The following is a 20127-nucleotide window of genomic DNA, read 5'->3' on the forward strand; positions in this document are numbered from 1 at the left end:
ATCCATCAAGCGCTGTCATGTGTGTTAATTAAAAGTGTATTAGTCCATTGATTGGAGTCCAGCTTTCAAAGAAAATGTTAGTGGGATCCCATCTTAAGCATTGTTTGAAATCTTTACCTCATGTTGGTCGACACTTTAATTTAATTTGAATAGTTACCATGTTTTCAGAAATTGCATATACAGCATACAAAAAGGAAAATACATTAGATCACAAAATTCAATTTAATTTGTCTTATTTCGTTTTGTTGTTTTTTTTTACAATAGGAGAACTAAGCATCTGTATTTTTCTTGTCACCTCGTTAACCGACTCTTTGTTTTATTTTGAAAGCCAGAACCGGACGCGGCTTTTGCCAGCATGCACTCCAGTGCGCTTGACGCCCGATCCAGCCAGGCGCCTGCGGTCGAAAAAAAAAAAATTCTGGTGAAGTGGGCGGGTTGAACTGAGGACGCGCGTGGACTCTACCAGCGAGTTTTTGGGAGGACGTCGGTCACGCAGGACGTCACATTGAAACATCCCGAAGTGTGTGTCTTTCATTCCGCTACAAGCTGCCCACGCACATCCCGGCCAAGTCCATCATGAGAACGCACGTATGGATTTACCAGGCGCTGGTGTGCGCGCTGCTCAGCATGCTGGATGCAGGTAAGACGTGATGATGCCGAATCCTAGGCAACTTTATGCTCTATTCCCCACGCTCGATTTCATACGTGCATGTGTTGACATAATCTTTGAGAAGTGCAGAAAGTGTTTAAATCGGCGGGGTTTACAACGGAGTTCAGCGTTGACTGACGCACGACTTGGAGCATGATGTTGAATGCGACTTGAAAGGAGAGAGGGGTTGTATTTGGAGCGTTTAATACGTGTTTGGCACACGTATTAAATATTTTCTCTGGCTGCACGGTGAGACCCCCGACCCCCTGAAGAGGCCCTCTAATTACCTTGTATTTATTATTGGATGCTCCTGCCAGCGCAGTTGTTTATAACTCGTGAGGATGCTAGCTTGTTCACATAAAATCTGAAAATTACTCCCGTAAGTAAAATCAACTCTCCACTTTTAGACTATCGAGTGCATGCCAAAGCAAAAAGCGACGCTGTAACTTTTTAACTGGGGTCACTTGAGCCAATCAAAAGCTTGATGAAAGGCATGGATGGAAAAGGCGCACTGAAAGTAATGGCGACATTTTCATAGTTATTTGAAAACTAAAATATTCCCATCTGGAAAATGTATAAGCCAACATTCGGAGATGGACATTTTTGATGGGCGCCATTCATGTTAAAAAAAAAATTCTCTGTGTCACTGTGTCTCATGCAAAAAGACGTAACGCTCTCCTAAACCCCACAGGAATGGAATCATAATTGATATCATTGATAACAGCTGTATCTGTCCCACCATGTATTGGCCCCACCGCAGCCCACCCCGACGATCCGTGCGACTTGTTCACCGCAAAGTGCAGGTTAGGCCTTTGCCGAGTGTGAGGAAGAGCCTAAGTGAAATCTAATTGAGCAGCCTCGCCAGACATGAGGGCTGCAACAACACTGTGATGAGTGCCAGATGTGCTGCACTTGAGCCCAAGCATTAGTAGCACGTCAAAAAAAAAAAAAAAAACATTTCCAAGCATCTTTGCCACCAGCGCTCGTGTCACTTGTAAAGTGAAACGAGCGTACGTTGTAACCGAAACCTGGTTCTGTGCAAGGTGGGGCTTTATTTATTTCTCCTCCCGGCAGGTGGAAGTGACCGCGGGAGGATTTGGGCTTTTGAATAACGGCGCTGTCCTCCTCGTGAACCCCCTCATCTGCGCACATTGTCTTTGCATCGCTTCTTTTCAGACGGTACTCGCTGCAAGGCCGTCGGCCGAGGGCCCTTCGGAAACAAAGCGAGAGCGATGGCAATGTTTCAATTTGCTTGTCACTTTTACGGCGTTTACTCGTGCCATGTCTCCTCGCAAGAGTTTACGAGGGAATACATCATGCTAAGTACGATAATAGCTTCCAAATTGACTCCTTCTCACATTAGCAAAGTGTTTTGTTCCAAAAAGCGGTACATTTGGTCAGAATTTGAAGGTGCTAGGGCTAAAAATTGGACCGCTGTCACGCAAAGACAACGTTTTGCTGTCATTTGAAAGTGCAAGGGTCCCCAAAAAAAAACATGAGTCCATTTCTACAGCGTTGCAATGCTAGCGTGCCGGTGTTGATGTTATGTTTTAAAATTAAAGTTACACTTTGACGTAAAAATACATCCCAAGTAATTTTAGATTTCATTAAAATTGAATAAAATGGTTGGCCAAATTCGGTTTTCGCAGTTCGCACCAGAATGTATCATGCAAATTTTCTGGATTTTTCTCAAATGCAAATTTTCACTTTTGAATTTGGCCTAGGGTGATGCCGAGTTTCTGAGTAACTTCTGACGCCGGCTTGCCGTTTTCCGCCCATCAGTTGACTGCCGAAAGAGCCGACAGTCTTTGCAGCGCTACGAAAAGTCCGAAAACCACCTGCTGGTCTGCGCCGAATGCCCGCAGTCGCCCGTGGTGCGCAACAGTCGCTCGCAGGAACACTGCGCCCGCAAGTGCAAGAAAGTCAAGAAGCACTTCAACTGCAGGTGAAAGTCCGACATTCCTTGTCGTTGCTATTTAGTTGAGTTGTTTTTTTTTTTTTTAATCAGCCGTTCATCTGCTCACGTCTTCCTGTGTGCAGGGCCTTCAACTTCCACAAACACAACAGGAAATGCCACTTGCTCCCCTTTGACCGGTTCAGCCACGGCGCGCAGAAGCAGCCCAGCGCCAACTTCACGCTGTACGAAAAGAAAGGTAAACACTTCGGCCCGTTTGTCGTGACGCTATTCACGACTATTTACATGTCGGGGAAGCGCACGGGAGGCGCACGGGAGACGCCGACATCCGCGTTGACACAACAAACCCGTTTGGAGAAGGACACTCGGCTGTGACGCGTAAACAAGCCCGTAAAGAATCTTTGTTTACAGTCGTAGCGCCGTGCAGCCTGTGGAATCTAGCACTTGAGAATTTGCGGAAACTCCTACCCGCCGCCCCGATGACATTTACCGAACCCCCGTCAGTTGTTTTGGGCAGAACAAAAAGCTGCGATTGACCAAATATGGTCAAACCCCAAAACGTGATTGGAAAATCCTGTAATTCGTAAGAATAATGCAATATGAATGGACACTTTGAAGCGGGTTTTCTCCACTCTGCTCAGATTACATAAGGGAGTGTGTCATGGGACCCAAGGACAACTACAGAGGGAGGAGGTCTTGGACCAAGTCGAACATAACATGTCAAGCCTGGTCTGATAATAACATCAATGAACACACGTAAGTACTCCCTCGTTTTATACCTTCAAAGTGTCGGAAAGCCGTGGCGACATCCGTGCTGGCGGGCTCGTGCAAAAAAAACGTCTTGAAAGGTTTCGGGTCAAGGACAAAAGTGTTATATATCCCCTTTGCGGCATTTATACTGTGATTCCCCAATGCCACCACCAGGTGGAGCCACTACGGCCTTTGGAAATGCGCCATTTTATTTTATTTTTTTTGTACCCTTACGAGCTTTGGTTGTCAACCATATGTTAATATTCTCTTTTTATGTAATCCAAACTCGGAAATGTATGGTTACGTTCATGTTACATCTTAGATTCTAGAGCGCTAGCTGGCTCATGTTATTAGAAAGTTCTAAGACATTTTGGTGTCAACACGATGTTGCAATTTTGAATATGATGCCTATTTTTCGTCAAAGCAAAGACACAACTGTAATATAGTTTTTTTTAACGACTTTTTCCGATTGCCTTCCCAAATCGTTCTGCTACTACAGAACAGAACATTTTCATCTGTCTACCTTCAAAACACAAGTGCAAGCAGGCTAATGCTAACGGCTTGGACCAATCGATCTGTGTTCTCTTAGTTTTCCTTTTTTTGCATGTTGATTTTAGCCCGCTTCTCACTATCAGCGTTCATTCGTCGCATGCCGACAGTTTTGAAGCGCTTCGTCCATAAAAATGGCACGAAATGACATTTGTGACCTCTGATTTTTGACGGGATTTACCGCCGCTTAGGGCAAGCTAACCTTCCGCTGTGCTCCCACGTCAAAGCTCCCCGACTATTATGTTCATGCTTGATCAGACACAACGCCAAACCGGGGTGATTTCCCGCGATGTTTCCAACCAGGAATGTCCTTTGGACGTTTGGGAATCGAACCGTGTTGTCTGAGAAACTGCGTGTTGACACCCAGCGCTCCGTGAAGGGTGAAATATTTCTGTGCGTGTTCATAACACTGCCCATAACTCAGCAAATTCACATGGACGCCAGGTGGTCAGCGCCGAAAAAAAAAATTAAATCACCCGAACTGGACATTTGTTCTTGTCCTAAATCACTCGTCCCCCAAGAATAAATTTTCATTCAAACTGGATCGTGACAGACAGTATTTCCAAGAAAATTTTACGATGTAATTGTATTTCATTTTTTTCGTAGCGTTAGCATCTTTTAATTAATTGTTTGCGTTTGTTGGCTTTTAGCCCTTATGAGTTGTTTTTACAGTCGTTAAAGCTAATCCAGGATGAATTTGTATTTTGTAAGTGTGAACACAACTGTGGCTCTAAATTAACTTGCCCCTTTCGTTAAGGTTGAAATGTGAACCAACACTTGAAAACTTGATTCAACCTGGACAGCAGTTGAATTTGTCAAAAGTAGTCTGCCATGCTAGCTCAATTTGTGCTTGCTACGGCTTTCATCTTATCCAAATTCAGTACCAAAAACCATTTTTTTTGCTTTACAAGCCCAGAGCCCTTTTAAAAATATATATAATTACATTCGTCTCGTGCTAACGTTTCAAAAATGTGTCGGAGAGGCTACAAGCTAAAACCCGTTCATCAATCTTCTTCAATGTCATTCTCAGCTGTCATTTTCAAAGTCACTACTTGTTTTACGACTCGAGAGGTCCGACTTTATGGAGTACGCCGTACCACGAGTCGTAAATATTACCCGTAGTCGCTTTTCGCAGGCGAGCGTTGCTCTGGCCGTGCTTTGCCAATGCGTTCAAAGTAAGTATGTGCACATAGTAACGCAGCGTATTGTCGAACGCGAACCGACTCTGGCAGCGAGATAAATTGGAGGGGTAACTGGCTAACATCTGTTAGCGCAGCGTCATTACGGCTAACTCGCGCTTCGTGCGGCAGCCTTTTATGGACTCTCGCCACATGCGGCCCGTGTTGTGTGGGGTACCTTGTACTACCTTGTAATACAATTTATTATCTACTGGAGTATGACATAAAAACGTTGACATTATAAAGAGGTTTAACGCAAAGCAGATGTTTCTGGTTCTGGTGCTGCATCGCTAAACGGGGGTGAGATTTTCGTGCCATTTTTCTTTTGTGTGTGTGTGTGTGTGTTTTTCCTTGTTCTGCTTTGAATGATGTTGTGCATTAGTGTCAGAGCTTTATGTAAGCCCCGGAGCATAAGAAGGGGGGGGGGGGGCAAGGTTAGAGTAAATTCCCCCAGGAGAGGAGTCGTCGCTGAGGGTAGAGTGTTCGGACAACCTGCTGACAGGCTGGAAAAACCCTTAGACATTCGCTGTTTTTTTGATTTGCATTCGAAGTTCATGGTCAGTCCGGATCATCGCGATAATCTCGATTTCCACACCTCGCCCGCGTGAAATGTTGCGGTTCTGGTTCCGGCTATCGCACAGTGGCTTGACCGCGCTCTCTCGTCAGAAGGGGGATTACATAAAAAAAAGGTGCTGGAATGGGGATTACGTTTAAAGGCGCTGGCAAAAAATGCGTGTCACGCTGGGTGATCAATCACGTCACGTTGGACGCCCATGGTTGCCCCTCCCTGCTCCTGTCGGGCTCCTTCACACATGAGGGAGCAGCGGCAAGGTACCGCTAATGAAGCAAAGGTGACTGATTTTTGCATTCGATTGCCACAGTTTTTAAATCTCCTAGCTGGGGCCTTCATGCAAATGGGCTGTGGATTTATTTTGCTAGGTAGCGAGAGCGGAACCCCCCTCGCGTATACACCGACCCGGTGGCTCCCTGAAATTTATTTGAGAAGCTTACGGCGCTCTCAACTGCACATTACGTCCACTTCCCCTTTGTAGGTTTTACCCCGATAGATACCCAACGCAGGATTTGAGGGAGAACTTCTGCCGGAATCCCAACAACGACCCCGGTGGTCCGTGGTGCTACACCACCGATCCTAATGTGCGGGCCGAGGAGTGCGGGGTGCCGCGGTGTTCGGAGGGTAAGACGGTGCCAAATGAAAAAGCGATACGGGGCTTGCGGTCGTACCCATCAATAAATGTGCGGTTGAACGGCGTCCACAGACGTGTGCGTGGCGTGCAACGGCGAGCAATACCGAGGCAAAGTTGACCAAACCGAGAGCGGCAAGGAGTGCCAGAGATGGGACTCGACCCGGCCCCACAAGCACACCTTCCAGCCCAAAAAGTGAGTCCGCAAAACAGCCGCAGTGGCTTTCGGCACTTTTTTTTAACCTCTGCCATCCGTTCTCCCGCTCAGGTACAAGGACAAAGGCTTGGCGGACAACTACTGCCGCAACCCGGACAATCGTCTTCGACCGTGGTGCTACACCATGGATCCAAAGACTCCCTGGGAGTACTGCAACATCACCACGTGTGGTACGAGGGCTGCGCTCACTCCCGATGACGCCTCCGTGACAATTCATCTCTGCCTGTTTCAAGTCGGAAAATAGTCGCTTTTAAGAAGCCGTGAGGAGATCAGAGAGCACTCGAAGCAACGGGCAGACGATGGTTTGGGGTTTGTGGGGATTAATGGCGACAGAAGGGAGTGCTTGTTCTTCGCTGGTTTTGGCTTTTTTCCCGCCGAGTTATTGTTGTTGACGTGGCTTTGTTTTTCTTGTTCTGGGCGGCGCCCGATTGTTTAATTAGACTATTGTCAAAGGAACCCTGAGGAAGGGGAATCAAATCCAGAACAGGCCTGGGCAGAGTACCGCTCAGGGGCGACATCCGGCCCGCTCGCCGTCTCTGAGAAGCCCTCATGACGACTCTGAAGTCAAAGTAAAACGTAAAATACCGTCTGGGTGCTTTTATTTTCGTCACAGTAGAGTCACCACTGCATTGTTTTATATCCCGGTCAATAATTTTGTACTTTCCACGTTATATTTGGGAGTCCTGACTGGGAACAGTTATTGTGGGTTGGTGGTTGGCGCACCAAATTAAAATTTCTCAAGTGTAAAGATGTCATTTTAGGAACCGCTCATAATTCTTTTTAATTCTACACCATACGACTTAATTACGCTAACGGTGTATTTTCGGGCGCATGTTGCCAGCGTTCTAAAATAAAATTCGATTTTTTTTCCCCGTATTATATACTGAGTGCGTACCATGCACGCGATTTCACGCTAATCTTTCTGGTTTTTGTTTGCAATTTATTTTGTCGGTCATTGAATTGCTTTGTTTCAAATTTTCAATCTAGCTAGCGTGCTAGTGGGATTATTTAAACACGAAACCCAAACCGAAATACTTTTTCTGTTTGCTCTTTGGTCGTGAACTCGTTAAGTTGTTCGCTAGTTCACTTTGAGTTGCACATTGAGGATTTTTTTTTTTTGGGGGGGTGTACATTTGTTTTTTATTAGACATTTTTATTTTTGCCATTGTATTTGAAATTATGAATGATGACTGTCCAAATCATTTTAATCATGTCAACAAAAGGTTTTGAAATGTTTTTTTTGGCATTCAGAACGGGTCTCACATAAAAATGCGCCGCGGTGGTGGGAACATTCGCAACACACCAAGTGAAAAGATCACCCCCCCCCCCCCCCCCCCTGCGTTCGCTTCGGTGAAATGTACTCGCACACAAAATGCAAGCATCCTTCTTTGTTTCTGTCCACATGCATTGAATTAACAGTGCATCTAATGATTTACAGGCAGGGTGGGGCGTTGTGTCCAGATGTTTGTATCCCTCAATGGCGGCCCTCGCACAGATAAAAACCACTGACCTGTGATGTTGCCTGGCATGCGTTACATCAAGAATCTTTTTTTTTTTTTTTTTTTTTTTCCTCTTCCCCTCCCCTGCTAAACACGACCTCGCCTTCTCCATCTTCTCTCGTCTCATTTGTCAAAGGCAAGAGAAACGCAGACAGAAATGTACGGGCGGGGTTGGGGGGGGGGGGATTCCACCTGAATGTGTTCAGGATCATTTCCTTGTGAGGATGCTTTCAAAGCAAGGGATTTCTACACTGGGAAGATCTCGTGTCTGATGTCGTAAATTTAACCTTCATAAGTTTGCGCAAAACAGAAGAGGTTCAACACGAACTTTTTCCCGTCTTGAGATTTGCTTCTTGATATGAAAAATGCACTTTTGGGCAGGGTGACTGAAAACGATAAGCTGTTTTTTTTTTTGCCTATGGCCGTGAGTGTGAATATATTTGTGTCAGTCTCCATTACAGGATCTAGAAAACACTTTACAGTTAAGTAAGGTTTTTTGGTTCAAAGTCAGCTTCCCCAAAAATGATTGAATAGTACAAAAAAAAAGAACATTTTGCATGGTTTGGCAACGCAGGACCTCCTTAAGGGTTAAATGACTTCCAGTTCCTAAAATACAGTCCAATTAATATTTGACATGCGACATATCGATTGAAGGACTTTGTGTAAGGTGTTGTTGTTGCGGACGTCCCATCGTGAGGCGTCCGTGAGTGTTACGAATAAACAGTAAGCTTCCTATCAGTACGGTGGGGTTGGCGCGGCGGGCGTGCCGCTGTTTTTAATCATCCGTCTCCAGGTTAAACATGGCACATTCTTGCGAGGATTAATATCTTTTCCCCCCTCCTCCTTTTTTATTTATTTATTTTTCAAGAATCCGACTCCAGCGGAGATCCAGATGTGAACGCGACGACGTGGTGCGTCCGGGGAAAGGGTCAAGACTACCGCGGCACCATGAACGTAACTCCCGAAGGGGTGACGTGTCAGCGCTGGGACTCGCAGTTCCCCCACCTGCACTTCTTTCTTCCAGACAACTTCAAATGCAAGTGAGTCATGCGCGTTTGTCCGACATCTTGCATTCAGCTAAGGCACTCTCTCGGGGGGGGATCTCTTTATCCAGACTGTTGCCGTGACAAACATCCAAAAAGATGGCGTTCTCGTTTAAGAAAAAAAATAAAAGAATCTCCTGGTTTGTGTTTGCTTGTGCACCTCCCAGGGACCTGCGGGACAACTTCTGTCGCAACCCGGACGGGTCCGAGTACCCCTGGTGCTTCACCAGCGAGCCCAACCAGCGCAGAGCCAACTGCACGCACATCCCCAGGTGTGGCGTCCAGGCCTCCAAGAAAACCGGTAAATCACTCACTCAAGACGACCTCGTGGCCACGAGGCAAATCTATGGAGTCATCGAATAACAACTGATGTTGAGTTAATAAACAAAATGTGTGTATGAGGATACCCCGTTGCATTTTCCTTGAAGGAATAAAGCGACCCGCATTGGAAAGCGCTGTCACTTAGCATGTTTGTCTGCTTTCCGTTGAAGCAGACCACATGTGCTCTGATTCCTTTTGAATGTTTTATTGCCTACGAGCGCTCTCGGCGCACTGCTAAAAAATGACCGTGGCGCGCCTCACGAGTGAGCCCATACACTCGCGCTCGCTGATTGCAATTAGGCGCCGTAGGTGAAAGCCCGATTGCCACCCCCCCGGGGAAGGGGAGAAATGTATTTGAAATACTCTTGTTCTTCTGTAGAGTGTTACGAGGACAACGGGGAGGCGTACCGGGGCACCTTAAGCATCACTCGCTCGGGGATTCCTTGCGCCAACTGGTCCCTTCACATCAACAGGTAAGAAAAGTGGAGGTTAATTCATTTGGTGTTTTTTCCCTCATCATTTTTGCTTTTTCAAGAGCGAACTATGGTTACAGGTGTATGTTTTGTGCTCGGTTGGAGGGATGTTTTCAAAATTGTAAGCTGATCAGTCAGTCGCATTGTCATTCAAATCGGAGAAGTGCTATCTTGGCAGCGTTTGGCCTACTTATGATCCTTAACCAGAAGCTAACATGGCTAGCCATGTGCCCCTAACGTTTCTGGAAATCCATTGCATATTTCAGAGCCAACATAAGCGGCGAAACACTGGGAATGTTTCCTCGAGAGAGGGGGGGAACATTCTTCACTGCTAACTGATGAGTGTTTGTTGACAAGCGGACAAGCCCCCCGTTTTTTTTTTTTTTTTTTGCCCATGTGAAAATCTTTTTCATATGAATTGAGCTTAGCCGTGAAAACAAACAGTAAAAAAATATATATAAATATATGGGGAAATCAGGGGGGTTCCTCAGGGGTCAATACCAAGCCCAATTATTATTCCTGACACTTGCAGGTTGGAATGGCTTAATTTACAAGAATTTTAAAAGCCAAAACGGCACGGGAAGATGGACATGTTCCAGAGCAGACCCCTGACCCGCGGGAAGTGCTTGGCGTGGGGGGCAGATCAAAGCCAATCAGCTCCCCTCGCCAGCCAGTCTAGCTCCGTTTGAGGTGAGGGGTCGTCCTGGGAAGAAAAAACACCACGGCTTGTTTAACATTCTCCTGGGAAGTGAAATTATCTTCACCTCTTGACAAATTGCCATGCTTCCGTGTGTGTGTGTGTGTGTGTGTGTGTGTTTGTGTGTCTTGGTCCCATCCAGTAATGGCTTTTCAGGGATCGGCAAGAACAGGGTTTGCGCGCTCCTTGCATGGGAATTCTTCCAAGTGTGCGCGGTGGAGGACGTGGCTCCTGGCGGTCTGAGAGTGCATACTTTCAAAGTCCCATGAGCGCCATTGGCCAAACGCGCCGTTTCCTTCTACGGGCGCGCCGCAGTCGTTGAAATGCGACTTTCTTGCCCCATTGTGGCCGTTCAGCGTGCAGTGTGTGTGTGTGTGCGTTTTGTGCTGTCCACTGTTTGCCAAATAACAAACGGAACATGAGTATCTATATTTGTGTGTTTTACAGCGGGGATTCTCACTCTACACTATCCCATGTAGGGCTGGACAAGAACTACTGCCGCAACCCGGACCGAGACAAACACGGCCCCTGGTGCTACACTGACCCGAACACTCGCCTGGCTTGGGACTACTGCAAACTAAAGCACTGTGAGTGAACGTATTTGTTTTATGATTGGGGATCTCCCAAAGTGAAATTTTTGATTTCCAAAAATGGACTGCAGTCTGTTTTGGAAAGCGACATTCATGTGCTCTGTTTGAATCAATGAATCAGAATCATCTTGGCCAAGAATGTAGAACACACAAGGAATTTGTCTCCGGTATAATGAAGCTCGTTCCAGTCCGAAATCGCAATGTGTTGATCTGCTGTTGTTAGCTAGTCAACCAAAAATGTCACTCATGTTTTGCCAATTTAGCGTCCTTAGCCGGTTAAGCTAACGGTGCCAGCTAATTGCTCCTAGTTGTAACGTTAGCAGCAGTCTTACTCTGCTGCCTCTTCTTCTTTGTTGATGGTCAACTTGCTCTGCAATCCGTCACGCCTCGGTGTCCATCACGATTTGTTTTGCATTATTTCCTTGTCACTTTGACATGGCGCATGACCGCAACCTTCACAGGCATGCCGCCGTATCTCTCATATCAGGCTCGGAAAGCTTGGGCCGCTTTGGCAACAGTAACTAAAGAAAAGGTCAGTGATGTCACCGGGCCTCAGTAGAACGGACGCCGTGTGTTGGTGGGAACTCTCCGACGACCCCTTCAAGCGACGGCGCACAAATCCTCATTTTTGGCCTCGGGACCAAGCGTTTGATCTGTGCTCGATCAGCACGTTAGGTTCCAAACAGCGCACAAACCTTCTGTTGCTGGCATTGCGTTGGGAATGTGAGGAATGTGCAGCAGGTGTCGGGTGCGTCTTGACACCTTCCCCGCACCTGGCTAATGACTGGTGAAAGCAGATCTGGGTCACTGACAGTGCAACAAGCAGCATCTTGTGCTGCGAGGTTTCCTCTGGGAAAGCGGAAGTTCTTCCAGTGTGCGCTCTGCCATCCTCTTGATGTTAACTGTCCACTTGCCAAGAAGACGGTACGCCCTGCGCACTGAAAAGAATGTCAACAACGTAGCGTGCAACACTGCCGGACGTCAGAGTGAATGCCTCCGGGCGGCAGATGTGCTTGATAGCTTTGACTTTCCTGTCAAAGTAGGAATAATTCACCGCTTGGATTTTGGAAACATTTTCCTATCAATCCTGACAGGGCAATGTCAATTTTCTTCATTAGCCAGAGTGTCGGTTGTAATCATTTTGACGCAGTGGAATTCATTCATGCGGGACTAGTGGGACCGAAAAGATGACCTGGTTTGTTGAGAATTTCCGTAAAAATAACGAAGTCTCTTCTTTGCTGTCTAAACGGGTTGCTGTTGAAGTCGTAAAAGTCGGCTTTGAGCCAAGGGATGACTTGGACGATTGTGAATCGCTCGATTGTGAATCGCTCGACTGGGAACGAAATTAATTTGCTGCATTAACGGGTCAGAAGGCAATTGTGACAGCCGCGTAATGTAAATAATATGAATCAATAAAAAAAATACTCATACAATTGATAGTTTTGTGAATATTAGTCAATACAATGAAACTATATTGCATGAATATATTACATGGGTGAAAGAATTTAATTCGTTTTAAATCATAAATGAAATTCTGGGGTCGGGGGGGTTGTTTGTTTTTCGTGGCGGACGATGCAATTTACTGCCTTTGCAAAAGAATGGACAAACGATCGAAATGTGAAACGGAGCCTTTGTTGAATGTGTTCGCCACATGTATGAGCCCACATGTGACTTTGCGGCTATCAAACTGTCAGCGTTGAGCAGAGCAAACATTCATATTCGCTCTTGACCGTCTGCATGTAATTTGTCGCTCATGGAAAAGCCGTTTGTTGTCTGTCACATCTTGCAAATTGTACAATTCACTCCCTAATCCCTGCTCGTCTTCATCTGCTCGTTTCAGGTGATTCCACAACACCCGCGCCTCCAAACGGTGAGTATTTTTACACCCTCTCCTTACTCGCTTTTGGGGCCCACACGTTGTGACGTCGACTCTCAACCCCCGTGAAATCCAGCGACGACGCAAACGCCACCCGCTCCGGCCCCAACCGTCCCCAAGATCTCGTGCTTCGTTCACATCACCACTCGCATCGTCGGGGGCCAGCAAGTGCGAGGAACGGATGGCAGCTGGGTCGTCAGCATCCAGAGAGAGTGAGATGCTCCGTTTCTGTTTTTTGTTATTTTTGGTAGACGGCCCTGGGGGAGTCACAAAAAAAATCTTTTTTTTTTTTTTTTTTAATTGCTGTCGTAATAGGAAGATCCATTTATGTGGAGGGTCTTTGATCCGAGAAGATTGGGTGTTGACGGACCAGCAGTGCTTCACATCCTGGTACCACCTTTTTAAGATTTTGATTTATCCTCTTTTAATCCAGGCCCGACTAGTTTGTTCATACGTGTTTGTTAAATAACATGCCCCGAAAGAAACTTTTTTGTTTTCAAATACGTTTCTCAGCGTTCCCGACCTGAGGGAGTACAGCGTGCAGGTGGGCCTGCGCCACCTGAACGAGTCGTCGCGTCACCCCAGGCTCGGAATTTCTCACCTTATCTGCGGCCCGGAGGGATCTAACCTGGTCATGCTGAAACTGGCAAAGTGAGTTGCCAACATTCCTCCACGCGAGCGCCATTTGCTCCGTTTTCAATCAACGCCGAGTGACTGTGATTAATGCGCATTCCAGCCCCGCGCCCGTGTCCGAGGGCGCCGCCACCATCCATCTCCCCGTCCAAGAATGCCACATCGCCGAGGGCACCAACTGCACCATGTACGGATGGGGCGAAACCAGAGGTAGTATTTTGTTTTGTTTTGTTTTCGCTCGTATTGAAAAACAAAAGTCTCCCTGCAACCGCTGTGCCTTGCGCGCATAGATAGGGAACGGGAGCGGGCGCTGAACGTCGTGACCATGCCGATTGTGGACGACGACAAGTGCTCCCGGATCAAGGGGGACGCCGGAGAGAGCAGGATATGTGCTGGAGGCAAGAGAGGAGAAGGCGTGTGCGAAGTAAGGGGCCTCTCTACTTGCTTGTTGCTAGGCAGATTTCGTAGAGCGGTCACAAATCAGGACGGATTCGTGCTCAACTCGATTTAAATAATTTAGACACGGGAACCGAAACATTTATTCCGCTCAGCAGCCACCCAGCTCGACTCTCTCACTCGCTGACGCCCACGTCACTCACCGGGCGAGGCCCCGTCTTTAAATCCAGCGCACAAATCACAGATGCAGAATGAGAAGATGGTGACCCCAAGTGGACAAGAAATAATTACATATTGTTCTGTTACTGTAAATATCAAACGCTTCCATATTTAGCCCATATTTGAATCACAACTCTGAATGAAATCTTAAAAAAACAGATAGCTGGTTGTCACTCTGAGCTCGTCCTAATGCTGATTTATTTTTAGTTTTTAATTAATTTCCCCCCTTTGCCAGAAAGACAACGGTGGTCCGCTCGTGTGCCAGAAGCAGGAGCGCCGTGTTGTGGTGGGCGTGAGCATCCAGCGCACCAAGTGCGCGTCGTCGCGGCCGGCTCTCTTTGTCAACGTGGCGTTCTACTCGCAGTGGATTTACAAAGTCTTTAAGCTTTACCCCAGCCCCGACACGAACTGACAGACCGGGGTCGGGAAAAAAAAAAAAAGGAGGATGTTTTTTTTTTTTTTTTTCCTTCAGGGAAAAAAAAATTGCAGACGACCAAATGGAATCTCCACTATGCAAATGAAGATTGAGCGAAGCGAAGCGTGACTAAGAATCGTCTCCTGGAATTTACTTGAATACTTGGACGGTGGCCCGTAGAGGACAAGAAGCTTGGGCGGGCGATCAAATGCTGCTTTCATGCCCCGATCCGAGGTCTCGTGCTAATGCTTGTAGCATGAGCGAGCGGCGGCTCTCGCCAAGGCAAACACGCCTCTGCGTTTTTTGGAGGGAACCGCCGTGGCCCCTGGCGGGCCGTGTGCGGTCACTCGGATATTTTTTTTTTCTCTTTCACGCAAAGAAAGTGGAGCTCTACGTACATAGCGGGGCGGATTTTCGGACGCGAGTTTATGGGTCTCATAGATCCCACTTCCCTTCCCATCACTTCTTCGCGCCGCTGATGGTGTTTGATATATTTAAAAGAAAGAGGTAGCTTGGCTGTATTTATTGTCGACTGCAGTCCAAATGGTTTTGGAATTAATTAAGACCAGATGAGCACAAAAAAAAGAATCTGCAGCCTGATGGTTTGCCGTTAAAATGAAGTCATTTCTGGCTCGAGGCTGTGTCAGTTGGATGATTATTCATCCTATTTTGGTTGAGCTTTGGACTCTTTGCCTCACCGCATCTGGATCAGAACAAAAAAAAAAAAAAAAAGGAAGCGTCATGGAGCTTTTGAAGGAATAGAGTGGAACTTGTCAGCTATGCAAAAAAAAAAAGGAATTCAGAACATTTAAGTTAATATATACTGTATATTTTTTAATGAATAATAACAATTAGGGCACGACCGATTCATCGGCCAATATTATCTCTTTTAAAATTGCCCCAAATGGATCAATATTTTGCCTTACAACACAAGACGAGGCTGATACTCAAACATTCCCTACCAAAAAATAAATAATAATCAATTGGCAAAAAAATAATAATTAGCCGACTGTGGACAATTACTCTGTGTTGTAAACTTTAAAATAAACACTCTGCCTATACGCTAATTCATATCTTTATTGTTGTGTACGTAAAGGGACCAATAAAGAAGTTATTTTATTCATGATATATTTTTCCTCCATCGTCGGTTAATTGGTTAGCAGAATTTTACTCTGCCAAATATCAGCAATGGCCTCAAAAAAATCAAGATCGGTCGGGCCCTAAGTTCCTCAACCACTGACTGTGGCTCAATCCAAATCGGAAAATATCTTTTATTTTTTTTGTCTTCTACATGTTCATTTTGTACGAACTTTTATTTAATTGACCGACAGTGTACATTTTTGTAAATATCACATGGTCATATTTTGTCATTTCACAGCAACTGGCTGAATCTATTTGTTATAATGTCTATCAAAGCTGCTATTTTTTGGGCCCCTACGATTATTTGGTTTTGTGTTTTGTTCCGCTTTGTTATTCCCATTTTAATAAAACTGAAGAAAAAAAACTTTGCAGTGAGCGATTGCCTTTTGCTGGAATGATTTATGAAATGATTAAATGTTGCCAAATGATCCACAGTGATGATACTAATTTTCATTTTATTTCTGTTTTGTTGCAGGAAATAACTACAAGAAGTGTGAGATTTGGAATCAGATTTCAGGTTCATACCCCCCCTCCCCGCTATCCTTCCGTTGATAATAAGAACACCAAAAACAGTCACGGATCATTTCCCTGGCGTTACGATTAGCGGCTACCGACTTTCTGGATGTTAACCGCGCTGTTGACGGCGCTCGTCCAGTCGTTCAGCCGTGCTTTTATTACCATCACATATGTCAATAAATCTCAATTCTTAAAAAAAACAAAAACACGTTTTATTGAAATGATTGCAAAATCATCGAGGCAGATAAGTGTGATCTGTGTTCTTCCTGCAGGTGGTGCTGCAGGTTAAATCCAGGCCTTATCTTGTGCGGCGCGGAAGAAGTGACGTTGAAGTCCGCTGCGGTGTTGCACGCCCTGGCGCCTTTGGGGTGCTGCTGAAGAAGTGGGGGGACGCCGGAGGCACTGCCGGAGATGCACGTGGAACATCCGAAACCTGATGACGGGTTTCACAACAGAAATTGGAGGTTAGTGGCACGCGTAGACTTTTAATGGGGAGGCGGGGTAGCGACACGCTAATGTGCAATGGGAAACGACATAGACAGGCTAACAGATAGCATCTCTGTGGTGATGTCATAACACTTTAGGAAGTTTGGACACAATCACCAATACATGTCGACAAAAATTACTTTGTGTCTGCATGACATTGTTATACTGCCCGCCAGTGGCCAAATCGCGTACACCAGAAGCAGATGACAGTTTAATTTCTTCACATTGTATTTAATTTAGTTGTTACTCTGTTTTTATAAAGTTGAATATTAGAGTGTGATTAACCATATTTTAAAAAAAAACACTACCTTTTTGTTTTTATTTTTAATGGAGGGGGTGGACTTTAATTATTATTACTCATCTTAAGTACATTTTCAGACAATTTCTTCCCGTATTTAAGCACAATGTCAACGCTCAAACTGCGCATGATGTCTTCAATATACTTTTTAGGACTAAAACTTGCCTTATTTTTCATGAACACTTAGGCTCACTACGCTGCTGTATTCTCAGTCATATTTTTAGATGGGCTAGAAAGTTGGAGTGAACTTTACGAACCCGCGTCACCGCTGGGGAACATCTGATATGCGCCGTAGTACGATGGCCCAGCCGTCATCTGCCAGCATATTAAACGGCATAAATGTTAGCATAACCAACCAACGTTTGATGTTTGTGCGGGTGAGTCACTACCTGTGGAGTTTGGGCGCTCCTTTGCACATTGGGACATACGGCAGCTGAGAAGGACAAAATACTTGAGCACCATCGTAAATTTCTATTGCAATTCGACAAACTTACTTTGTTGGACTTGCCTCCTCCATTTGGCGCGTCTGTTTGAGAACCACACCTTTTAGTGGAGACACAGCAAGTTCAGTTTCGGGAATTAGCGACTTGACCGGAAGTATTTTCTCGTCTGACCTTGATGGTATCCTCGGGAAGTCGGGTCTGGGCTGAGAGTTTCTCTCTGGTGTACACGTCGGCGTACTGGCTGTGAGAAAACTCTGCAGTACAAACAGAAGAAATTAATTATGTATTTTTTCCTCTCTAATTTTGTCATTAAATGACACCTTCTTCCAAGACTTTGCTCTGCTCCGTTGTGAAAGTGGTCCGGATTCTCTGGTGGGCACCTTTGGGATTGCGCGGACTGGATTCTTCTTCTTTGGTTGTGTAAAAACCTGCCAAACGTTCGGTCAACTCACGGGAAATTGCAAACCTTTGCGAGTGATTGACACGCCTGTAAAGGTTTATACTGTACTGTAATTGCCCATGAGTGCCACGAGATGGCGACAAATGGCTACGTTTTTCTCAATGTAACTCCTCATACTCTTACGTTAAAACTGACAAACCTGCTCTAAAAAATGATTACAACTCAATTTAAGAAAGCTAAATTCCAAATTATATAAAAATGTCCTATAACGAAAAATGCAAACTTAGTATTACTACGGTAAGAACTTACTGTGTTCAGCCCTCCAGTGCGTGTCTCTCCATGGTTCCTGCTCCAACGGGAGCCTCCTTAAAATCCGGTTTATGGACGACACCTTAGGAGCCACAAAACATATTAAAATGCATCTAAATGTCTTTAAAATAGGAGAAAAAAAAAAGAAAAACCTTACGCTGGGAACTCTGGAGGCCTTGCAGCTCCTGGCGGCCAGCAGGCTTTTCCTGATTTCCCAGGCGAAAATGGATGGATTGTCCCGCTTGTGCTGTACGATGGCGGCGATGACAGTGGGCATGAGTAGGCGCGGCCGGCTCCCGCCAATCGTCTTGGGCTGGACGAGGCCGGTGAGGCGGTAGCGGCTCAGGATTTTACTCACGCAGCCTGTAGACACCTGAAAAAGATGCACTTTCCTTAAATTTTGGCAAAATAAATTACAGTGGTCCCTTGAGATACGATTGACCGGACTTTGGATCCCAAACTATTACAACCCCTGCTCCAAATACCCGCAGAATCCTCGAGATTTGACTCGGTCGCACCCCCTCCGAGGCCAGCTCCACCATTTTCCTCCTCTTGGAGTCTGGGAGAGGTCTGCCGTTGAGGAACGTCCCGCCCAGTTGATTAACGCTTCCACCTCCTGTTAAGAAGAAAAAACAAAAACCCCACACAAAAACAACCATCAACTCCCTCGTAAAATCACTTTCTCAAAACATAAGCAAAACTATAGTCGACCTTGATTTGCCTGCTCCAAATGTGTCCCGCACATCCACATCCTGGTTCGAGATGCGGGTGACTTGTGGCGGCGATGACGCTTCCGCGGCTCATTTATAGCTCCTCGTGTGCGTGACGTTGAGGCACCTGAAATGTCAATATTGGCGATTTCAATCTGGAATTGGGGGGTCGGGGTAGGGGGGGGGGCTTTATATTATATTAAATGCTCACTATTGGGGGTTCAAATAAGCAATAATAATAATAATAATGTCACATGTCACACACAATGTCTACAAATGTCAATTTTCAACTTGACATAACGGTGCAATGCCACTTCACCGTGTTTGCTTTGAAAGTGGAATTCCACTCCAAGTACAAATACTTTGATATTTAAAAAAGATAAGCTAACATATATTTCTTTGACAGTACAAATGCACATTTCTCACCTCTTCCATTGGTTGAATATGACAAGCTAAGCATTTCGACTGACAAAAATGACTGAACCATTCGCCCATGTTCTTTTTCCACTTCATTTTTTTTTAATGGGAGACATTTTGCAATTAACTTAATAAAAGCTACATTCCGTCTGTGCCATTTTAAAAACGCATTATATTCTGCACTCTGAAAAGTGTGACAAATAAGAACTTTGACGTGTGGCTACCGATTGGCTGTCGTTGAATGCGCAAATGATGCCTTCACGTTAGTTGGAAATATGACTTCCCCCGCCAGATATGACACACGTCGAGGGAGAAAACGACACTTTCCGCGGTTTCAAAGTTCTGAAATGTTCATGTCTTGTCAGGGGTGGTTGGTCACATGACCCTTCGCATCCTTTTCCCACGTGCTGCGTTCAAGTGTGTGAAGATGATGAAGCAGCAGCCAGGAGCAGGATATCCATAAAGCAAACATTTGGAAATGTGCCCCCAAGGACGAGTGCCATATGGTAAAGTGCTTTTGATCCACTCGTAAATCCATCCCGGAGTGCCTTTATTACATTTCCCCTGCGAACGTCAACAAATCGGGACGGAGGAGGGCCAACGCGCGAGGGCACCTCGCTTGCGGGGGGCCCAAAATCACCCTCACAGATGTTCCTTACACTGCCCGCTAGATAAAATGTGCTGTAAACGTCCCCAAGGGAAATATTTGACGAGCAAATATTAGTCCATGCATGCGCGTCGCGGTCTGTGCGGCGGGGGAGAAAAAAAAAACACGCGTGGCGCGGT

The 20127-nt window shown here is 45.8% G+C and overlaps 2 protein-coding genes across 2 annotated transcripts; one reads left to right on the forward strand and one right to left on the reverse strand.

The window, feature by feature from the left end:
* The first annotated feature begins 422 nt into the window (after window positions 1-422).
* Window positions 423-16120, forward strand: LOC147186190 (hepatocyte growth factor-like). Its single transcript, XM_086103768.1, has 18 exons — window positions 423-640; window positions 2432-2594; window positions 2690-2802; window positions 3206-3320; window positions 6094-6236; window positions 6319-6439; window positions 6512-6630; window positions 8828-8999; window positions 9170-9303; window positions 9703-9796; window positions 10941-11080; window positions 12924-12953; window positions 13036-13171; window positions 13275-13349; window positions 13473-13610; window positions 13696-13802; window positions 13883-14016; window positions 14443-16120. Exons 1-18 carry the CDS (start codon window positions 577-579, stop codon window positions 14617-14619), a joined length of 2175 nt encoding a protein of 724 aa, XP_085959894.1. The 5' UTR covers window positions 423-576; the 3' UTR covers window positions 14620-16120.
* Window positions 16121-16490: 370 nt separating this feature from the next.
* On the reverse strand, window positions 16491-18959 carry pax4 (paired box 4). The gene is made up of 10 exons (XM_086103871.1): window positions 18926-18959; window positions 18700-18830; window positions 18372-18587; window positions 18215-18296; window positions 17826-17933; window positions 17677-17759; window positions 17557-17605; window positions 17452-17495; window positions 17320-17377; window positions 16491-16711 (listed from the first exon to the last, which is right to left on the reverse strand). Exons 1-10 carry the CDS (start codon window positions 18957-18959, stop codon window positions 16491-16493), a joined length of 1026 nt encoding a protein of 341 aa, XP_085959997.1.
* Window positions 18960-20127: the final 1168 nt, after the last annotated feature.

The sequence above is a fragment of the Hippocampus guttulatus genome, chromosome 22, assembly GCF_054856545.1.
Source record: "Hippocampus guttulatus isolate MCC_2025c chromosome 22, RoL_Hgut_1.0, whole genome shotgun sequence".
Classification (NCBI taxonomy): domain Eukaryota; kingdom Metazoa; phylum Chordata; class Actinopteri; order Syngnathiformes; family Syngnathidae; genus Hippocampus; species Hippocampus guttulatus.

What these genes read in the sequence shown, in the direction of transcription:
- LOC147186190 (XM_086103768.1), top strand. Translation starts at nt 577, where the DNA reads ATGAGAACGCACGTATGGATTTACCAGGCGCTGGTGTGCGCGCTGCTC. An exon ending in CCAGGCCTCCAAGAAAACCG is followed by an intron (nt 9,304 to 9,702) that starts GTAAATCACTCA and finishes GTTCTTCTGTAG; the next exon opens with AGTGTTACGAGGACAACGGG. An exon ending in CTACTGCAAACTAAAGCACT is followed by an intron (nt 11,081 to 12,923) that starts GTGAGTGAACGT and finishes TGCTCGTTTCAG; the next exon opens with GTGATTCCACAACACCCGCG.
- pax4 (XM_086103871.1), bottom strand. Translation starts at nt 18,959, where the DNA reads ATGTGCGGGACACATTTGGAGCAGGCAAATCAAG. An exon ending in GAGGAGGCAAGTCCAACAAA is followed by an intron (nt 17,496 to 17,556) that starts GTAAGTTTGTCG and finishes TGTCCTTCTCAG; the next exon opens with CTGCCGTATGTCCCAATGTG. An exon ending in GTTCCCCAGCGGTGACGCGG is followed by an intron (nt 16,712 to 17,319) that starts GTTCGTAAAGTT and finishes ACCCGTCATCAG; the next exon opens with GTTTCGGATGTTCCACGTGC.